Raw genomic sequence first — 16,413 nt, forward strand, 5'->3', positions numbered from 1 at the left:
TGCTTATCTCCTACCTTCAGAAAGAGCAGCCTGAGGTCCTGAAATAAGAGGTTCCTAAAAACATCCCTGCTGTGAGGTTGGAAATGTGCTCGGGATGCTCAAGATCTGGTGGTGGAGAGAGATTGGGGCTGTGGAAGGGCCAGTGGCTGTTGCCATCCCTCATGGACATGAAAGCTGTGCTTGAAGGGGAAGGTGTGAACGCTCTCATGCCAGATGCCATTTAATGTCCAGTGGGAAGGTGTTGGTATGATTTTGAGTAATAACTGTGCATTCATAAGTCATAGTCATCGGTGAAGGATTACTGGAGTTTATGACAAGAGTTGCTCAATAGCTACATTTTTATTTTTGTGAGCAAAATACAGTGATGGAGAGAGTAGACATAGCCACCATATTCCTTACAGGGCAGCCCATGGTTACATCCCTATGAAGTTACTCCAGTGCCAGCAAGAAAATACTACTGAGCTTTTGTAACCCTTTTCTCAGCATCACCCGGCTTCTGCAAGAGGCAGCGTAGATGAAAATGAGGGTGAACCCCCCTCCATGTCCATCTTCCCAGGAAGGTGCCGTTCATAGATTTGTCATCATTTGAACCAGCTGGTCCTGCCCTCTGCGTGGCATCTTGCTTCCTTGTGGGATCCGTGCTTAGTGGCAAGGAGGGGGGTCAGGGAACGGCTTTTCCTTCCTCCTTCCCTCCTCGCTGCAACCTTTGCACTGCTGATTGCAAAAGAAAAGCCGTGCAGCACTGTCCCTTTTGCCTCCAGCCCTGCCGGCATGGGACCGTGGAGGCTATGCCGCTCTCTTCTTCTGGCTGAGCGTCTCCACCTCCTTCATGAACCGGAGGCACAGCTCCTCCCGCCACGGCAATGCCACGCACTGAACGGCCACTGGCAGCCCCACGGCTCCTGCCACAGCCTGCAGCAGGGACACGAGTGGTAGGATCAGACCTCCAGCAGCTTTTGGAAACTTGGTTTAGGCACGTGGTTCGTCCTGGAGAGTGGGAACGCTGGAGGCCAAGCCCTGCCCTTCAAGCAGCATTAGTGCTCTGGGGCTGAGGGACAGCTCTTGCAGATCTCATCATAGAAAGGGTTGCCAAAGCTTGGGCAGTGAGTTTGAGACACCCCCCAGCCGGCTCTGCTTTGAGCTGTCTTGCGGCTAGATCCCTTTTCCTTCAGCATCCTCGTTCCTGATCCGTGCTCCACTGACAGCCTGGTCCCAGTGAAGGCATCCCGGAGCAGGAGGAAAGTGCCATGCAGTGCTGTGGACTGTGGCTGTCACAAGGACCTACTCAAAGAAGCCTTGCTGCATGGCTCCTTTCTGGCTTTAGCCTATAATCTCCCCAAAGCCTATAGTGACTTACATTTTTGGGGGCTTGGGAGAAAAGGGATTTGCAAGGGGTATGTAAAGAAGTGGTGAATTTTTTTGTGCTATGCCCATGTTGACGGAGACATTTAGGAGGCCCTGATTTCAGTGAAACTATTACTTGAGCATCCATCAGCAGTCTGTGCTCCACCGGTTTCCGTGTTGCATACCTGTTTCAGTGTCCGGTCCCAGGGGTCATTGCAGCATCCTCGGTAATGCTTTAGCTCTTCCTCATCAGCTTCTGTCACCATGCTGACGGGTACGACCCCAGCGGGGAAGTTCAAGACGTTGTACAGCATCGTGGAGGAGATGGCAGCTGAAAGAAGAGAGAATGCAGGTAGTCACAGCCTCCTGTCTTCCTGCAAACTTAGACATTACACGTTCATTGAAGCCACTGAGCAACAGCTGCTGCTGGGAGGAGGGATTGCACAGGGCTGGTGATCTACAGGTCCAAGTTCTACTGGTGGCAAGAAACAACTGCCACCGTATCACTTCATCCATGTGTCTGTCTTCGATAGCTTCAGGGTAGTTTTTTCCTTCCTAATGCCCATGAAATGCTTAGGTGGGTGGTGAAGCTTCACAGTGGATCTTTCTGTCCAGTCTCAACTACTGTGGTCCTCTGCCCACCCGGGAAGGTCCTAGACTCACTTACTGAGGAGTTTCCCAGGGTATCCCGAGGTGAAGGCAGGCCCCAGGACAGGGCACAGCACAACATCCAGCTGGAGTTCCCTCCATCGGGCGATGAACTCAGTGCGGTATGCCTTGGGGAGGAGAGAGGAGATGAGATGGAGGTGACATCCATGCCTGGAGCATCTCAGCTTCTCCAGGGTACACACCAGGCTCTGGCATGGCCAAGGAGGCAGCAGCAGGCAGCTGTGCTCGAGGGAAGGGGCAGGGGAGCCTCTTCAGTATCTGCCTCCACAGCACGTGGCCAGGCTGTGGCCAGGAGCGGGACGGGTCCCTCTTTAGCTGTCCCCACTCCCAGGATAACCTTCGTTGTGCTGGGACTATCGAATGTGGGCACTTGGGCATGAGCACTGTTGGCAACCAGTGAAGCTGGGTTGACCCAAAAGCTCATCTACCCCACTTCTGTCTCTCTTTCGTGCCTGTCCCTCTGTCTTGTCTCCTCCCCAGCACCCCCCTGCACAACCCCTTTCCTAACTGATGACCCTCCGACCCAGCGCTTGCCATAAAGCCTCAACTTATAGCATGATGCCAGGGAGAAAAGTCCTCAAAACATACCTCTATTTGATGGTGATGATTCCACATCTCCTTCACTGACCTGCAAGTAGGAATTGTAGCAATGTTTTTAAGCTTTAGGAGGAGAGGGGAATCACTTAAATAATCCTCCAGGGTGATAAGACCTGGTGATTTTAGCGATTACTTAAAACAATATGTCTTTCACAATTTGTCTAAAGTTTCCTTTGGCTTTTGGCCAAGCAATTAAGAAATGTCTGGAGATGGTAGAGAGAAATGTCTCATGTAAGCCTGGATGTAGCACTCATCTCCACCCCAGGTTTCCTACAGAACCTTATCCATCCAAGTCCCTCAATCCTTTCAGGATAACACCAGGGGCAGTGCAACACAGGGGAGATGTGTTCCTAAAGGCTAAAGCCATGTCCAGGATGGAGGGACAGCCCCTCTGGGAGCAGGTCAGAGCCTGTCATGAATACAGTCCCTCCCACCATGGATACTTAGAGGAGAAGGTATGGTTCGTTTTCGTGGACATCCCTGGGGACAATGCCATCTTACCTGATTCCACCCAAGGCACTCAGATAGTCAGCCAGGCGGGGAAACTGGAAAGGCAAGAGGTTGCTGTTAGGGACATGACATGGGGGTGCAGTAACTTGTGCCATCTCGGGAAATCCCCAGTCCCATCCTGCCTCTGTGCCTGGGGATGTTGCACTGAGGGTGAATGATGATTGAAAATGCTCCTCATGGTTCTGAATTTACTTTGCTTCCAACTTTTGGTTCTTGGTTCCCATTTTGTTTCTTACAGCTCAGTATTTCCGGCTCACAGAGGGATGCACAGACTTGAACCAAGTCACCTTTCATTATTTTTGATAAATCAGATATTTTTTAGTTTGATACCTCTCAGAAACAAGACTTCTGCAAGCACTTTGATTGCCTCCCACTCACCGCTACCTCTTTGTTCCTGTCAGCTGAGAAGAACCCAGCTGGACAGAGAGGCAGAGAAAATGGAGGATGGAGGAGAGATGCCCTATAAAAGGATGCTAAGCTGGTGAAAGGGCTACAGTGAGGACTGGCCCTTATCAGTCACCAGAAGTCCCCATGAAGGGGTGATCCTTGGGAGGCCTCCAACACAAGGACAGAGCTTCAACCTTGAGTTTCCTCAGTAATTTCAATGCATATAAGACACTGGGCACTGCTAGGTCTAGCATTTGATGAACCACTTGCTGTGGGCTCTGCATTAATGTTTTACAGCTCTTGGCTGGTCCTTCTCTCCTTCCCCTTTGCACTGGATAAATCCCAGCTGGGGTCTAGAAAAGACCTTCCAAAGTGATAGCGTGTGCCTTGGCCCGGAATCCCAGTGTTTCTGGTTAAAGGTGTCTCTCAATGCCATCATGCGCTCAAGCATCCCCAGGCCTTGCTGACACCATTCTGCTTTGAGCCAGGGACTCACCAGATGTTTAAGAATCAGAGCCAGCAGCATCTTCCCCAGCCTGGGGATCTTGCAGCAATTCACCTGTGGTTTCAAGCTTGGATCTATAATATTGCCTGTGCTGAGAGACAAGAAGAAGAGGGGATCACGCCAGAGAAGGTATTTTGCACTTTCTCAGAAACCTGACTATTTCGTGTTTGGGGTGGGAGAGATGGTCTCGTTTTGCCTGTGCGTTGTGCTCGTGGGCGTGGGGATGGAGGTGTTTCACAGCACTGCTGCCTGAGGGCTCCTACTTACAACAGGTCCAACCAAGCACAGCCTCCATCAGCAAAAAACGTCTTCAAGAACAGTTCAGTCATGACATAGTGGATCCGAGGTGGAGAAAAGGGCACCAGCTGCACCAAAACACAAGATTAAGAGGCAGCCTGGCGATGTGAATAATTTCCAATGCCTGGCTGTGGATATACTGCAAAGGCAGAGCAGCACCTCCCTGGGCTCCGCATGCCAACGGAGGCCCCAGTTCAACCCTTTACCAGCCCAGGCACCTCCCCATGGGATTATTCCTCCCTGACGGCCATTTGGCTCATCTCTCAGATCTCACCAGAGCTGTTTCTTCCTCCATCCTGCTCCAGGCAGTCACTGAGCCAGAATCATAGAAGCACAGAATGGTTTGGGTTGGAAGGGACCTTAAAGATCATCTAGTTCCAACGCCCCTGCCATGGGCAGGGACACCTTCCACTAGATCAGGTTGCTCTAAGCCTCATCCAACCTGGCCTTGAACACTTCCAGGGATGGGGCATCCACAACTCTTCTGGGCAACGTGTTCCAGTGCTTCACCACTCTCAAAGCAAAGAATTTCTTATGTCTAATCAAAATCTCCCCTCTTTCAGTTTAAAGCCATTGCCCCTTGTCCTATCACTATACGCCCTTGTGAAAAGCCCCTCTCCAGCTTTCTTGTAGACTCTCTTTAGGTACTGGAAGGCTGCTATAAGAAACTGCACCAGCTTCCCACCTATTCCAGCATCTCTCAGACATGGACTCACTTTGCTATGAAGATCACCACTACTAGCATGTTTGCACAGGTAGGTCTAGACAGAGGGAAAGGTATTTCCCATCCTGTGGCCTTTTTCCCTCAGTGGTCCAGAAAGGGCAGAGATCTCCATGGGCATTGGGGAGGAAGGAGAAATACACCTCCCAGAGCCCTGCTGAGGCAGGACAGACCCAGAAAATGCTGAAGCAACCTTCCAGGGTCAAACGCAGCACTTTATAAATGCTGCTGTGCAGTGTGGACCACAGCCCCCAGGAGAGCAGAGAGGAATTTGTTACACCCCTGGCGCCTTGCAGATAACAAGCTTGCTAACTGCTAGTGCTGTTTCCCCATGGGATGCCCTGTATCCCGCGTAGGCGTGTGTCTGCATTGTGTTACGTGGCTGTGAGTAACTTAATCTCACACCCCCTGTAGGTCATTTATCCCACGACAAGGCTTGGGAGCTACATCTGGTGTCGGAAGAGTGACTTCAGCAGCGAGGAGCAGAGCTGAGGACACCTCGGTGGTGGTGCTCACCTGGTGGCCGGCTGCCCGCAGAGCCCCCCGGGTTTCCCACACCGCCCGCCGCATGCAGGGGGGCAGCGGGAAGTAGCCGTCCGTGTCATAGTACCCGACCCGCAGGGGAGCAGAGCTGGAGTACACCTGGAGTAAAGAGCCACTGGTTAAATGTTTCCAACCCTGCTGGGGGTAGGACTGGCCCCGTGCTGAAGCCCACTGCAGAAGGGGATGAAAACTCCAGATATTGGGGAGTAACTAATTTTCTCGTTTGCTGCTTATAGTTTCCATAAGTTAGCCGTTCCAAATGTCCACCCCTGCCTTTTTCTCCAGCCTCCCCCTTCCTCCCTCCCTTCAGACAGAGCACAGCCACTCAAGGCCAGTAGATTCAACCATCACTACAAGGGATGGACATGGAAAAACCTCTGGAAGTTCCTCTGCTGCAGAGGGAAAGGAAATGCCTTCAGTCAAGAGAGCTGGTGCTGGAGTTTCCGATTCTATCTCATCTTCCCCTAAAAATCTCCAGCTATTTTGCTCCTGGTGTCGTCTTCCTCCCCACTCTTTTCTGAGATCTCTTAATTCGATAAGCTACATGCCAACTGAGAAGGCAGAAAGCGTAACTACTGATTAACCTATTTTTTTTCTAATAATTATGAATTGTGCCCTCTAACAAGTTACTGGAAACCAGTACTGTAAAGATAACTGGACCCTTACAGAATGGATATGTTGAGCGTGCAGCACCCTCAAAAAGACCAGAGCTTGCTGAGTACGGACTCACCTCCTCATCAAAGGGGATGGGGGGCACAGTGGGGTCCAGCTGGAACATCTCCTGGCAGAGCAGCGCCTTCATGCACAGGGCCAGGCTGTCCACGTCCCTCGCCATCGGCCCCAGCGCACAAGGAACTGGAGTGGGACGAGAGCAAACGTCCACGTTAAGCAAACAGGTGCACCAGACACTGGTCCACCTCTCCGCATGGACATGTTGACTGCAAGGGATAATCAGGCGATGATGTGGGATGTTTCAGATGGACTCTGGACAGATCTTGGTTGTCTCATGTTTCCTCAGGGCTAGAGGAGGCCATAGGACTCTTCATAGCATATAGAGAAAAGCGATGAAAAATTCATGTACCTGCCAGGATCCCACTAATGGGGCCACCCACTCCAGACAGGCTGTGGGGGGGAAAAAAAAAAGTATGTTGTCATTTCAGTAATGGTGAGATATTCCCAATACATTTGAATAGCATAGTGGGGTCTTCGGTTCAGGACCCAAACCAGAAGGAAATTATTAAAAATATCTGATTTGAGTCATGTGAAACAGAAAATTTTGGTCAAAATAAAAAAAAAAACCAACAAACTAAACCCCAATAAAATCTTAGTTTTGATTTAACAAAAAATGTTCCATTTTGGCATTATTTAACCATTTTAGCCCTCTTTTAAGTCCAGGCCATATTTACAATGAAAACACGGCTGTTTCCCCACAAAACTTAATGACGCTACCTCTTGGGAGAGGTCTTGAGCAAAGCAAGCCAGCCTTTAAGGAACTCTCCTCTCTTTTCTGCCCCATATACTCCCTGGGAAGGGCAGACCCCAGCCCCTACCTGAGCCTCTCGGCCGTGGGTTTGAGCCCACACAGCCCGCAGAAGCTGGACGGCAGTCGGATGCTGCCACCGACATCCGAGCCGATGCCCAGGATGGAGCCTCCCCCTGCGATCAGAGCTCCCTCCCCTCCTGAGGAGCCTCCGGGGCTCTTCTGGTGGTTGAAGGGGTTCAAGGTCTGGCCAAAGATGGGATTGCTGCAGTCGTAGCTGGGGAGAAGAAAACCATCAAGCAGGCTGTTAGGAACAGCCCAACGCCTTGAGTTTGTTGGCTCCCCCTTGCAGTGACCTTATGTGGCATGGCCAACCCCATCCTTCCATCCCATAAATCCCTCGAGACACGGCTTGTTCCCATGAGCCTAATCTCTCCCTCCCATGCACAAGGGCACTTGATTTCTCTTATGTCATGGTAGCTTTTTTTTCTCCTCTTTATCTTATATGGAAACTCTTTTCAGTTGAAATGAGATTGTTGGCAGCTGATGGAAGAGGGACTCATCCAGGCAACTTTTAGCAGACAGGAAGGAGCCTGTCCCAGGACCTACAGGCTGGGTTTTAACTTCAGAAGCACAACCACAGGAAAGATTTCTAATGATGTACGTTACTTGAAGAGGGATTGCGGCACGTTGGTCATTGCAAACGGGACAGCCCCCTGACTCTTCAAAACCTTGACTAGGATGCTGTCCTCCTGCACTGGAGTGCCCAGGCATTGCACAAGCCCGCAGGTTGACAGATGCCCCTGCAGAGAGGAGAAGTGACAACGAACACGGTCAGTGCAGGTTCCCTGGGGTTTTGGAAGGATGATCTGGTGTCCCCTTTGGCAGGAGAGTGGGCAAGCTCTTGCGTGAAGAGCCAAGGACTCCCTCTCCTTCTATCCTTGCCAGAGGGCTGCCAAGCACTTACAGAGTGAAGGCTTCTCCTGAAGCTGTCCTTCCTCTTTTCCATCCTATTTCTTTCCCCTGACCCAGATGCAACTCTGTAGGTGCACTAGCTCAGGATCAAACCTAGCGTCCTGCTGTCCAAGTAAAGCCACCAGTGGATGTTTGGGGAGGGAATGTACATCCCAGGCAAACACAGTGTGATCCTCTTTGAGTTAGATTTGGTGATGGGGGGGTCGCTTTGGGCTTAGAGCCCTCTTAAATGTATTGGTAAGTGAACACAGAGGACACTGCCTAACAAATTCAGCTCAGGGGTGTGTGGTCAATCGACATCAGGGCTTGTCTGTCGGGGAGTCCCTGGTGCGTCTCATGCACAGGCTCTTTGCTGAGGGGCTCAGTGGCCAGGCTACAGCACAACAGGGGTTTGAGGTCAAGGTTCCTGCAACTAATGACTTTCTAGAAGCTGAGCCATGTTCTTATACCCAATACTTCAAACCTCTGAGTAGAAATCTTGAGTTATGACCCAAACGACCACATACCCCAGCCTGTGCTGCAGAGAAGAAATCATTTGGGATTCACCTTTTGTTTTTTTGCTGATGGAGACTTCTAACTGCCAGGGTTGCAGATGCAACAAGATGTGGGGCCAGAGCCTCAGATCCAGCCAGGCTTCCTGTGGCATAAGCAGGGAGGGATTGGGCCCTTCTCTGTGTCCCACCACTTCACCACCCAGCCCAGCTCACAATAGGACACTTCATGGGCACAAAGGGAAGTACCTTGTGACCGATGTGATCCTTGATGCTGATGGGGATGCCATAGAGCAGCCCTTTCTCCCTCTGCTGTTGTATTTCCTGGAGCTGCTCCTCACACTCCGGGATAAAATGTCGCAAGCAGTTTGTCTGCTTGGTCACTTCCAGGGCCTTTGCCAGACATGTGGAGGAACAGATGTCAAAGTTAAGAACAGCATCGTTATGCAGCTGCATTCAGTACCTACCTGGGTCTTCAAGACAAGGGCTAGTGGCTTGGCACAGATGGTAACCCTCTCCCCAGAGCATCCCAGCACAAGCCAGCTCAAAGGACCATCCAGTGATGGGTGTGACCCAGGAGACAGAGCGATCCCTACCTTTTCATGCCTTTCTTCTGATATTTGCTATATTAAAGACTTGTCATAATCACCAGCTCCAACAAGTCTTCTCAGCCACCAGTCCACACACCATGGCATGGAGAATATGTGTGATCTGCCCATCACTCTGTGGACAGGCACTCACCTTCTCTACGTAGGTGTAGAGGACAGTCCTGGGGGACAGAGACCCTTCCCGCAGTCTCCCAGTGAGTTCCAGCAGGGGCAGGGACAGGATGGCATCTGTCTGGGCACTGGACACCTGAAAGGGGAAGATGAGGGGGATGCTGGGACAGCAGCTCCAGTTACCCTTTGGCTCAGAGGAGATAAGTCTCTTAAGTTTTGCCAACATTATCAAAAGAGCTTGCTGGAAAGGCAGATACTGCTCGTGGGAGTTCAGACCTTGAGCTGCTGAGTGTTTCATCCTGAGTTTGGATGTTATGAACACAGGAGCCCGGCTGTCTCTGAAGGTGTAGAAGAGCTTCATGCATCCATTGCAGCAGAGGACAAGGCAATGCCTCACATCAGAGCCTTCCTCCTGGCACTGTGGGACTTACCCCCTGACCAAAGGGTAATCTCAGCTCAGCAGGCACCAGCCTGGGCAGAAGGTACCAAAGTCCTTGCACACAAGTCTCAGGCTGGCCCTTCACCCCTCACAACAGGTACAGGCAGTGAGGGTCAGCCCAGCCTGAGGACTAACATCTCAGGGCTCAAGCTCAGCAAACTGCAAAGAAGTCAGCAGGGACTCACAGGTGGGTAAAGTCTACTCAGGTGAAGACGACTGACAGTTCTCAGTGCCACCAGCTTTTTTTAAGGCTTTACATCGTATTTATATATATATATATTTAAGAAAAAAATTGTAAAAATATATATATCCCTGGTAGCAGGTATGCTTTATCTCCAGGTATGTTACCTGTGTAAATACGAGCTGGTTTAACCAGTACCTACTCAGAAGCAAATGAAGCAGGAAGGGTGGTTAGCAAATCAGTGTTATGGTAGAAATTCAGGGCCACATCCACGCTGGTTGGGTGCCTGCCTCATTCGTCTTCATGTTGTGCCCTGGTTGCTCCCAGGGGACACTGAATGCCCTGTGCTCCATTACTGTTAAGTTAGGCCAAGCATCTTGTTGGCAGCCTGCTGGGCTGGGAGGTCTCACTTGCTGGGAATCCTAGTGAAAGCTTTTTTGAAGGCTCTTCAAGAACCATCCAGAAGCCAGGTTTTAGAGACAAAAATATGGTGGTGTTGACAGATATGTAAATTTAGAGTTAGGAAGAGGAAAAAGCTTTCTTGCTTCTACCTACAGAGGCAAGAGACACTTCTAGATCCTGAAAGAACTGGGTTTTGGATCAGTGAATATCATCTGTGTTGTCCAAAACCTCTTCCTAGTGAGAAATTCAGATCTCCCTGGCTGTAGACTCCCACCGCACCTCATCCAGCTTGAAGAGAGCAGCGATCTCCCTTCCTCTCAAGGCAGCCTTTCCTCTTGTTGAGGGCTACTGGCACATCTGCCCCATTATAAAAGATATAGAGGCATGAGCTGGAAGAAGGAGCTGAAGAACAACATCAGCAGACACCCTGGTGGGACTCAGACTCCCCAGAAGGACGGGTTACCTGCTCTCTGAACCGCTGGACAGCCTTTGCCATTTTCTTCACACCCTCATCCCGGGTCCTCTGAGCTTCTTCCATCTTCTTCTGGATCTGCCTTTTGCCCAGCCATTTCCAGACCACCACAGCTGCCACCTGGCCACAAAGCAGGGCGAGGGCAGCAGAAGGATCTACCTCCCTCTCCAGCAGAAGATGTTGCAGCTGTTGCTGGATCATAACGTGGTCTTCTGGTCTGCAGGGATGGAGTGAGAAAGAAAAGCAAGGCAGGAGCAGAAGACCTTCCCTGCCTCCCCAGACCTGTCCCTCCTCCCAGCACCACTGCCTCGGGTCAGCAAATAGTTTGTAAGTCCAAAGCTGACCCCTGCAAAGCTGCCTTCAGTGGAGCGTGCAGTGGAGAATGATTGACCGGAAAATGGAAAAGGTGACATTTGGCCAGTGAACCTTGGGGTGTCAGGTTTATAGGGGCTTTCTGGACTGCGGGAAGTTCTCCACTGGGGAGGAAGGGCTGTGGGATCAGCTGAACAAAAGAAGCAAGGAAATAGCCACTCTCCTGTTTCCTGTGTAGCCTGAGAGGACAATGGGAGAAGGGGAAAAAACAGCTGGAAATTACAAGACTTCCCTATGTGGGGATGGGGAATGGTATGATGAGAGGATGTAGAGCCATGGGGTACCCACTCGTTCCCCAAATCGCTTAGCCTGTGCTGCTCCCAGGGTGGCGAGGGGCTGTGTCAGAAGGCCTGTGAGATGGGGCTCAGCACTGTCGTGATGTCTGCACGCACCAGAAGGAGAGACTGCTCCAACCCATGACGGAGCACGCTTGTATTGCCTTATGACTGGAAAATCCCACGGGGTTGCCAGCCAGAAGCAAACTATTTCCAGCAGACATCGGGACAGCTAGTGTGTGACGTCTTTCCAACACAGATGACTCTCACTACCAGCACACAAGAACCATGCACTGAGCTGAAGGCAAAAACCCAGCCAACATCAGCCCCAAAACAAATTCCATGATCTGTCTGCGATCTCCTCTGCTGCTTTTGGATGATGGATCCTCCTATGGATCCCACCTTGAAAAAGTTTTTTGGGCAGCTAGATTGTGCATTACAAAATTTGCAAGGTTACACTTGATGGCTGGAGGCCCAGAACCTGATCCTCTTCCAACAGAGTGTGGAAATAGATATGGGAAGGAAGGTGATGAGCCTTCTCCCATCAGGGCTAGGTAGTCCTCTAATGCTTGATTTTTCATGTAGCATCACATCCGTTCTTTGCGGTTATGAGAGTTCACCGTTGTTTTCTGTAGCAATTTGTGTCAGTAGGGAATGTTCTTCTCTTTGTTCTTAACTGGGTAAACTTATGAAGGGTTCTGAGAAAAATTGGCTTGGGCGTCCTCAAAGAAACAGTCTGGAGCTGACAGCAATTAGCTACGTGGTAACGAATTAAGCAGACCTTTCAGTGCATTCCCTTCCAGTGGCACCCTTGCTCAGACGATGCCTCCTCAGCTGAGGCACTGCTGGTTTTATGAGAACAGAGGCATGGGGACATGCCTGCAGCCCACCCAGCTCCTGCCCCTGCCCACGGTGCTGGCTGCAGCAGGTGCCTCCAGAAGGTCCACGTAAAGAGGGTCAGCACGCGGCCATCCCCAGCCCTCTGCCAGCCTCTGGGAATCTGTGCAAGGGCTTCCCGAGGCAGAGGTGGGCTCTTTGCCTGTGTGAGAGCAACATAACCTCTACGATGGGCTGAGCAGATGTGGGAGGTGGTTTTCGCCCATGCTGGGAAGCGTGAGGGCATTGGCTTCCCACATCTGCCTGCACACTAGGACCTGTGTTCTGATCCTGCCCTTTAGACACTTGGCAAATGTTTAACAGAGGCAGAGCCAGCTGTGTCCAGGCTGACTTGGCGTTTCAAAGGGCACATTTATCAGCAGGCACAGCTGTGTTTCCAAGTGGCCGGATGCTGCTGAGGAAGCCCCTTTCCCTATCAATGGGCGAGCATCTCCACCTCCTCCATGAACCGGAGGTATGGCTCCTCCTGCCACCCACCGCAAGACCACGGGCAGCCCCTGGGCTCCTGCTGCAGCCTACAGCAGGGACACAGGCAGCGGGGAGCGACTGGAGGGGGTGAAGGCTGGACCCACCCTCAGGACTGGAATGGTTTCAAAATCCAAGCCTGTTTCGCACACTCCAAGTAGACCTGCTGAGACACTTCAAGAGCCATATGAAATGAAAGAGTCCCTGCCGCAGAGGGGATGAGCTACACAGAGGCAGATGGGCTGGGTCACGGTGGGTGGCTTTGTGTGGACCCACACCGAGGCAAAGGGGAGCAAGGAGTGCTTGTGAAAAACGTCTGCTGAGAACGAGACCGCTGTCCCCAGAGGGAAACCAAGGCAGGGAAGCAAAGGGATGTCCCAAGTCAAATCTCAAGTCCGTAGCAGAGGAGACAGACTTGCCCGACACTCAGGTCAGTGTTCGCTCCTCCACATTGCACTGGTGTGCACCAACCAACCAACGCCAAGTGCAAAGTTTTTGCAACGTTTTTCTTGCCTGAATCAATCAAACTCACCAACGGAGTTAAGATGAGAGTCAAGACCCTTTTCACAAGAAGAGTCAGCCTGTAGCAGCTCATCTGGGATTTCGTTGTAGCATCCACGACATCTCCTTCACTTTGGACCGTTACAGAAAAAAGGCAGTTAGACCAACTCAGACAGTCCACTCTTGTCCTCACCACTGTCTTTGCTTACAAAAGCAAAACTGCATTGACTTGCTGTCATCACGCTCCATCCAACACCTTCAGCTCTCAAGCTGGCTAGGTTTTAACAGAAATTTTCTGTAATTAAACTGTCTTCCCTCTAAATTGGTAATAATTATTTTTAAGTCAGCTTTGACTCCATTTTGACTAAAATTATGAAGAATAAGCCCTGATAGTTGTGTCTCATTTTCATGTTTTTGGAACCAAACACTGTGATGTGCTTTTTCAAAACAATTTACAAAATGAGGTACGTTAACTACACTGCTCTGAAAGAATTTTAAAGATGTTTCATAAAATGCTGAAATCATAGTAAAATGGGCTGGTCCCCTCTGGAGAAGTTGTTCTAGTTAGCTCAGAGGGCTAAATAAATGTTTTCTGGGAACTCTCCAGTTTCTGACTCATTTCAGCCTGGAATATCTATTGGAAGCATGAGATTTTCCTCTACTCCAGTCCAACTCCACCAACACTCGCAGAACATAACAGCTGGTAAGAAACTTGTCACTTCTTCGTCTGCACCTTTCCAACAACAAAGGACATCAGTTGAGAGCTGAGAGTCTGTTTCTATCAATCCCTTTTCCCATTGCTCAGCCAGGACCCTGTTGGCTCTCACTCAATAAATTGCACTAGGATGGGGAGAGAAACCTCCTATACCAACTCTCACATCTCTGACAGCAGGGACTGCTTTTTTTCCTGACCATCCCTACATCTTTCCCACTTTTGTGGGTATTGCACTATTTCCCTTGGGCCTTACCACAGCCAAGTGGGTTATACAGATCCTACTTACAACTTCTCCAGCAAGGTAGAGACACCATCAGCAAAAGTGCTGCAGAGAGCAGTTAGTTCTTCACCAGAAGTCCAGGAACATTCCTACTTCTTCCCTCATGGCTGGTGTCTTGCACAAGTTTGTTCCCACTGAGCAACGGCAGAGACTTCAGTGTCCTGATGGTAAAGGACTGGGATGTTCGCAGCTGCTCCATGGCTGGGCACAAAGCTTACAGCAGGAAGTTGGGCAGTAACAGGAGGAAAAAAAAAAGAAAAAGAAATAAAAAAGGAAAAACAAACAAACAAACAAACAAAAACAAGAAAAAAGCAGATTGAGATCGTGCTTGGAGAGAGGAGGATTTGTGCAGATAACAGCTGTTTCAGGGTGAAAGATGTACCAACCCTAATTCTTGCATTTTTGTGTTTCAAGCATGAGCCTTGCTGTGTCGAGGTGTTTCATTTCACCTATTTTTTTAAAACATATTCTTTTAGCTACGTCTACTGCCTCCTCCCTTGAAACTTGTTTGAAATGAATGTCTGGGATCCTGGGGATGTTCACGTCTCTAATGCCCTCTGCCACTTTCTGTTACACCAGAGAGCTCTGTTTGCTTTGGATAAGAGGCCAATTGACCTGCCCTAACAACTTGTGTTCTGCTGATATCAGTTCTTCTAGATAGCTTTATTTGCTCCAGATGTTGTGGCTATACAAAGTCTAACCTGCAAACTAAAGAAAAAACCCTGCAAAATCAAGTAAAAACAAATTTAAACGCTGGATTGTCTGATGATTCAATTGCTCAACCTTGCTCAGTTACTTATGTGGCCATAGAATGAAGCATGGGTTGAGCAGAGCAAATGTAAATTCTTATTTAAATCAGGAGGAAGGAGGAAAAAAGACCAAAGCAAAGACTGCAGCCAGGATATTGTGCTGGAGATGAGAGAAACTAGTAGAAACAAAGTCCTTTTGGTCCAAGCAGCATTTCTACATAATTCTCCAAGACAGACCAAAGCCTGGACTTCGCTCAGCGCCAGGCAGCTGGAGAAGCACTCTGCAAACACAGGGTGCAGGTCTGCAAGGGCTGCACAGCCTGAGCCAAGGTCTTATGGTGAAAGAGCCACAGAAGGGTTTGAAACACAGCGACTCTGTGCTGGTGGGTGTGGGACGAGATCTAGAGGAAGAAGTCTCCTGCAAGCCTAAAGTTATCCCCTACTAAACGCCTTTCTCTCCTTGAGTTTCAGCACTTGAGGTCACCAGACTGCTTTCAGCATCACCCTTTCCCCTTTTCCCCACATTTATGCAGTAATGCCAACTGACATCATGGACAACCTGTCTTGAGCAGGACTTTTTGTTCTGGAAAGTGCTTTGCTCTCTGTCAAGCTGAGGCACTTACCTGCTCTTTAAATTGCTGGACAGATCCCTACATCTGGTCCAAACCTGTATGTCGTTTCCCTCAGGCCTCGTCCATCTTCTGGACATGTCTCCACCTCATCCACTTCAGTGCCAGGAGAGCTTTGGCTGAGCTGCAGATCAGGGCTGAGAGCACCCATGCACTCTGCTTCAGCTTCTGCTGGAGCACAGTGAGAACTTCCGTTTGGGTGCCAGGACCTGGGAGCTAATGCCATGGAATCCTGAGATCTAATGACTGGCTGGAGGCAGGAGAGGGGAAAGTGGAAGGAACAGTAAATTCCTTCCAGAGCCACCCACAAAAAGTAGCTGGAACGCAGAGTGCAAGTATGCATGGGGAAATTCCTTTTAGAAACAGGACCCTTTCACTTCATTCAGCCTTGCAAAGATATGGTGGAGTGCACAAGCAAAGGACACTACCCTTTCCTTGCAAAACAAGGTCTGTACATGCTCAGGTCTAGCCAGGGCAGGTTACCTGTTTAATGGTGAGCTCCCATCTTCCCTATGAGAGGACAGCTAAAAATCCTTTGCTCCTGGCCTGAGATAGTCCGAGTTGTTTGGCAGACTCCCACCAGGCAGGAGCTCTGTGGCTGGAGTCACCTAGCAGCAGTCCTGCAGAGGCACAGCATCTTCTGGGAGCAGGGCTGGCCATAGACCTTCTCCCTGCTCCGTGCTTAACACAGGACGGCCAAGTCAGGCTGAGGATCCAGGACTCTGTGACTCAGACCTGCTAATCACCATGCGAGGCTGCTGGATGACTGCAGCATCCCTGTGCAGCCCCAGGGAGGAA

At 50.3% G+C, this 16,413-nt stretch overlaps 1 protein-coding gene across 3 annotated transcripts; it reads right to left on the reverse strand.

Annotated features, from left to right (window-relative positions):
- Positions 1-776: 776 nt before the first annotated feature.
- LOC104373203 (vitamin D3 hydroxylase-associated protein) lies at positions 777-14,983 on the reverse strand. Of its 3 annotated transcripts, XM_086617745.1 has the most exons (18): positions 14,624-14,983; positions 14,244-14,450; positions 13,274-13,373; positions 10,724-10,949; positions 9,261-9,374; positions 8,769-8,912; positions 7,723-7,856; positions 7,124-7,330; positions 6,655-6,695; positions 6,304-6,428; positions 5,547-5,672; positions 4,280-4,377; positions 4,004-4,103; positions 3,112-3,155; positions 2,602-2,641; positions 2,012-2,120; positions 1,530-1,675; positions 777-912 (listed from the first exon to the last, which is right to left on the reverse strand). In XM_086617745.1, exons 4-18 carry the CDS (start codon positions 10,931-10,933, stop codon positions 787-789), a joined length of 1,764 nt encoding a protein of 587 aa, XP_086473871.1. In that variant the 5' UTR covers positions 10,934-10,949; positions 13,274-13,373; positions 14,244-14,450; positions 14,624-14,983; the 3' UTR covers positions 777-786. The 3 variants fall into 3 exon arrangements, with proteins under 3 accessions (XP_086473871.1, XP_086473870.1, XP_086473872.1); XM_086617744.1 differs by having other exon boundaries at positions 14,244-14,638; XM_086617746.1 differs by lacking the exon at positions 13,274-13,373 and having other exon boundaries at positions 14,244-14,638.
- Positions 14,984-16,413: the final 1,430 nt, after the last annotated feature.

This window comes from Tauraco erythrolophus, chromosome 10, assembly GCF_009769465.1.
Source record: "Tauraco erythrolophus isolate bTauEry1 chromosome 10, bTauEry1.pri, whole genome shotgun sequence".
NCBI classification, from domain to species: Eukaryota; Metazoa; Chordata; class Aves; order Musophagiformes; family Musophagidae; genus Tauraco; species Tauraco erythrolophus.

Excerpts from the sequence above, each read along its gene's own strand:
- LOC104373203 (XM_086617745.1), bottom strand. The coding sequence starts at position 10,933 with ATGATCCAGCAACAGCTGCAACATCTTCTGCTGGAGAGGGAGGTAGAT. Across the intron at positions 7,331-7,722 it reads GTGCCGCAATCCCTCTTCAA|CTACGACTGCAGCAATCCCA; the intron begins GTAACGTACATC and ends TCTTCTCCCCAG. Across the intron at positions 2,642-3,111 it reads AGTGCCTTGGGTGGAATCAG|GTCAGTGAAGGAGATGTGGA; the intron begins GTAAGATGGCAT and ends TCCTACTTGCAG.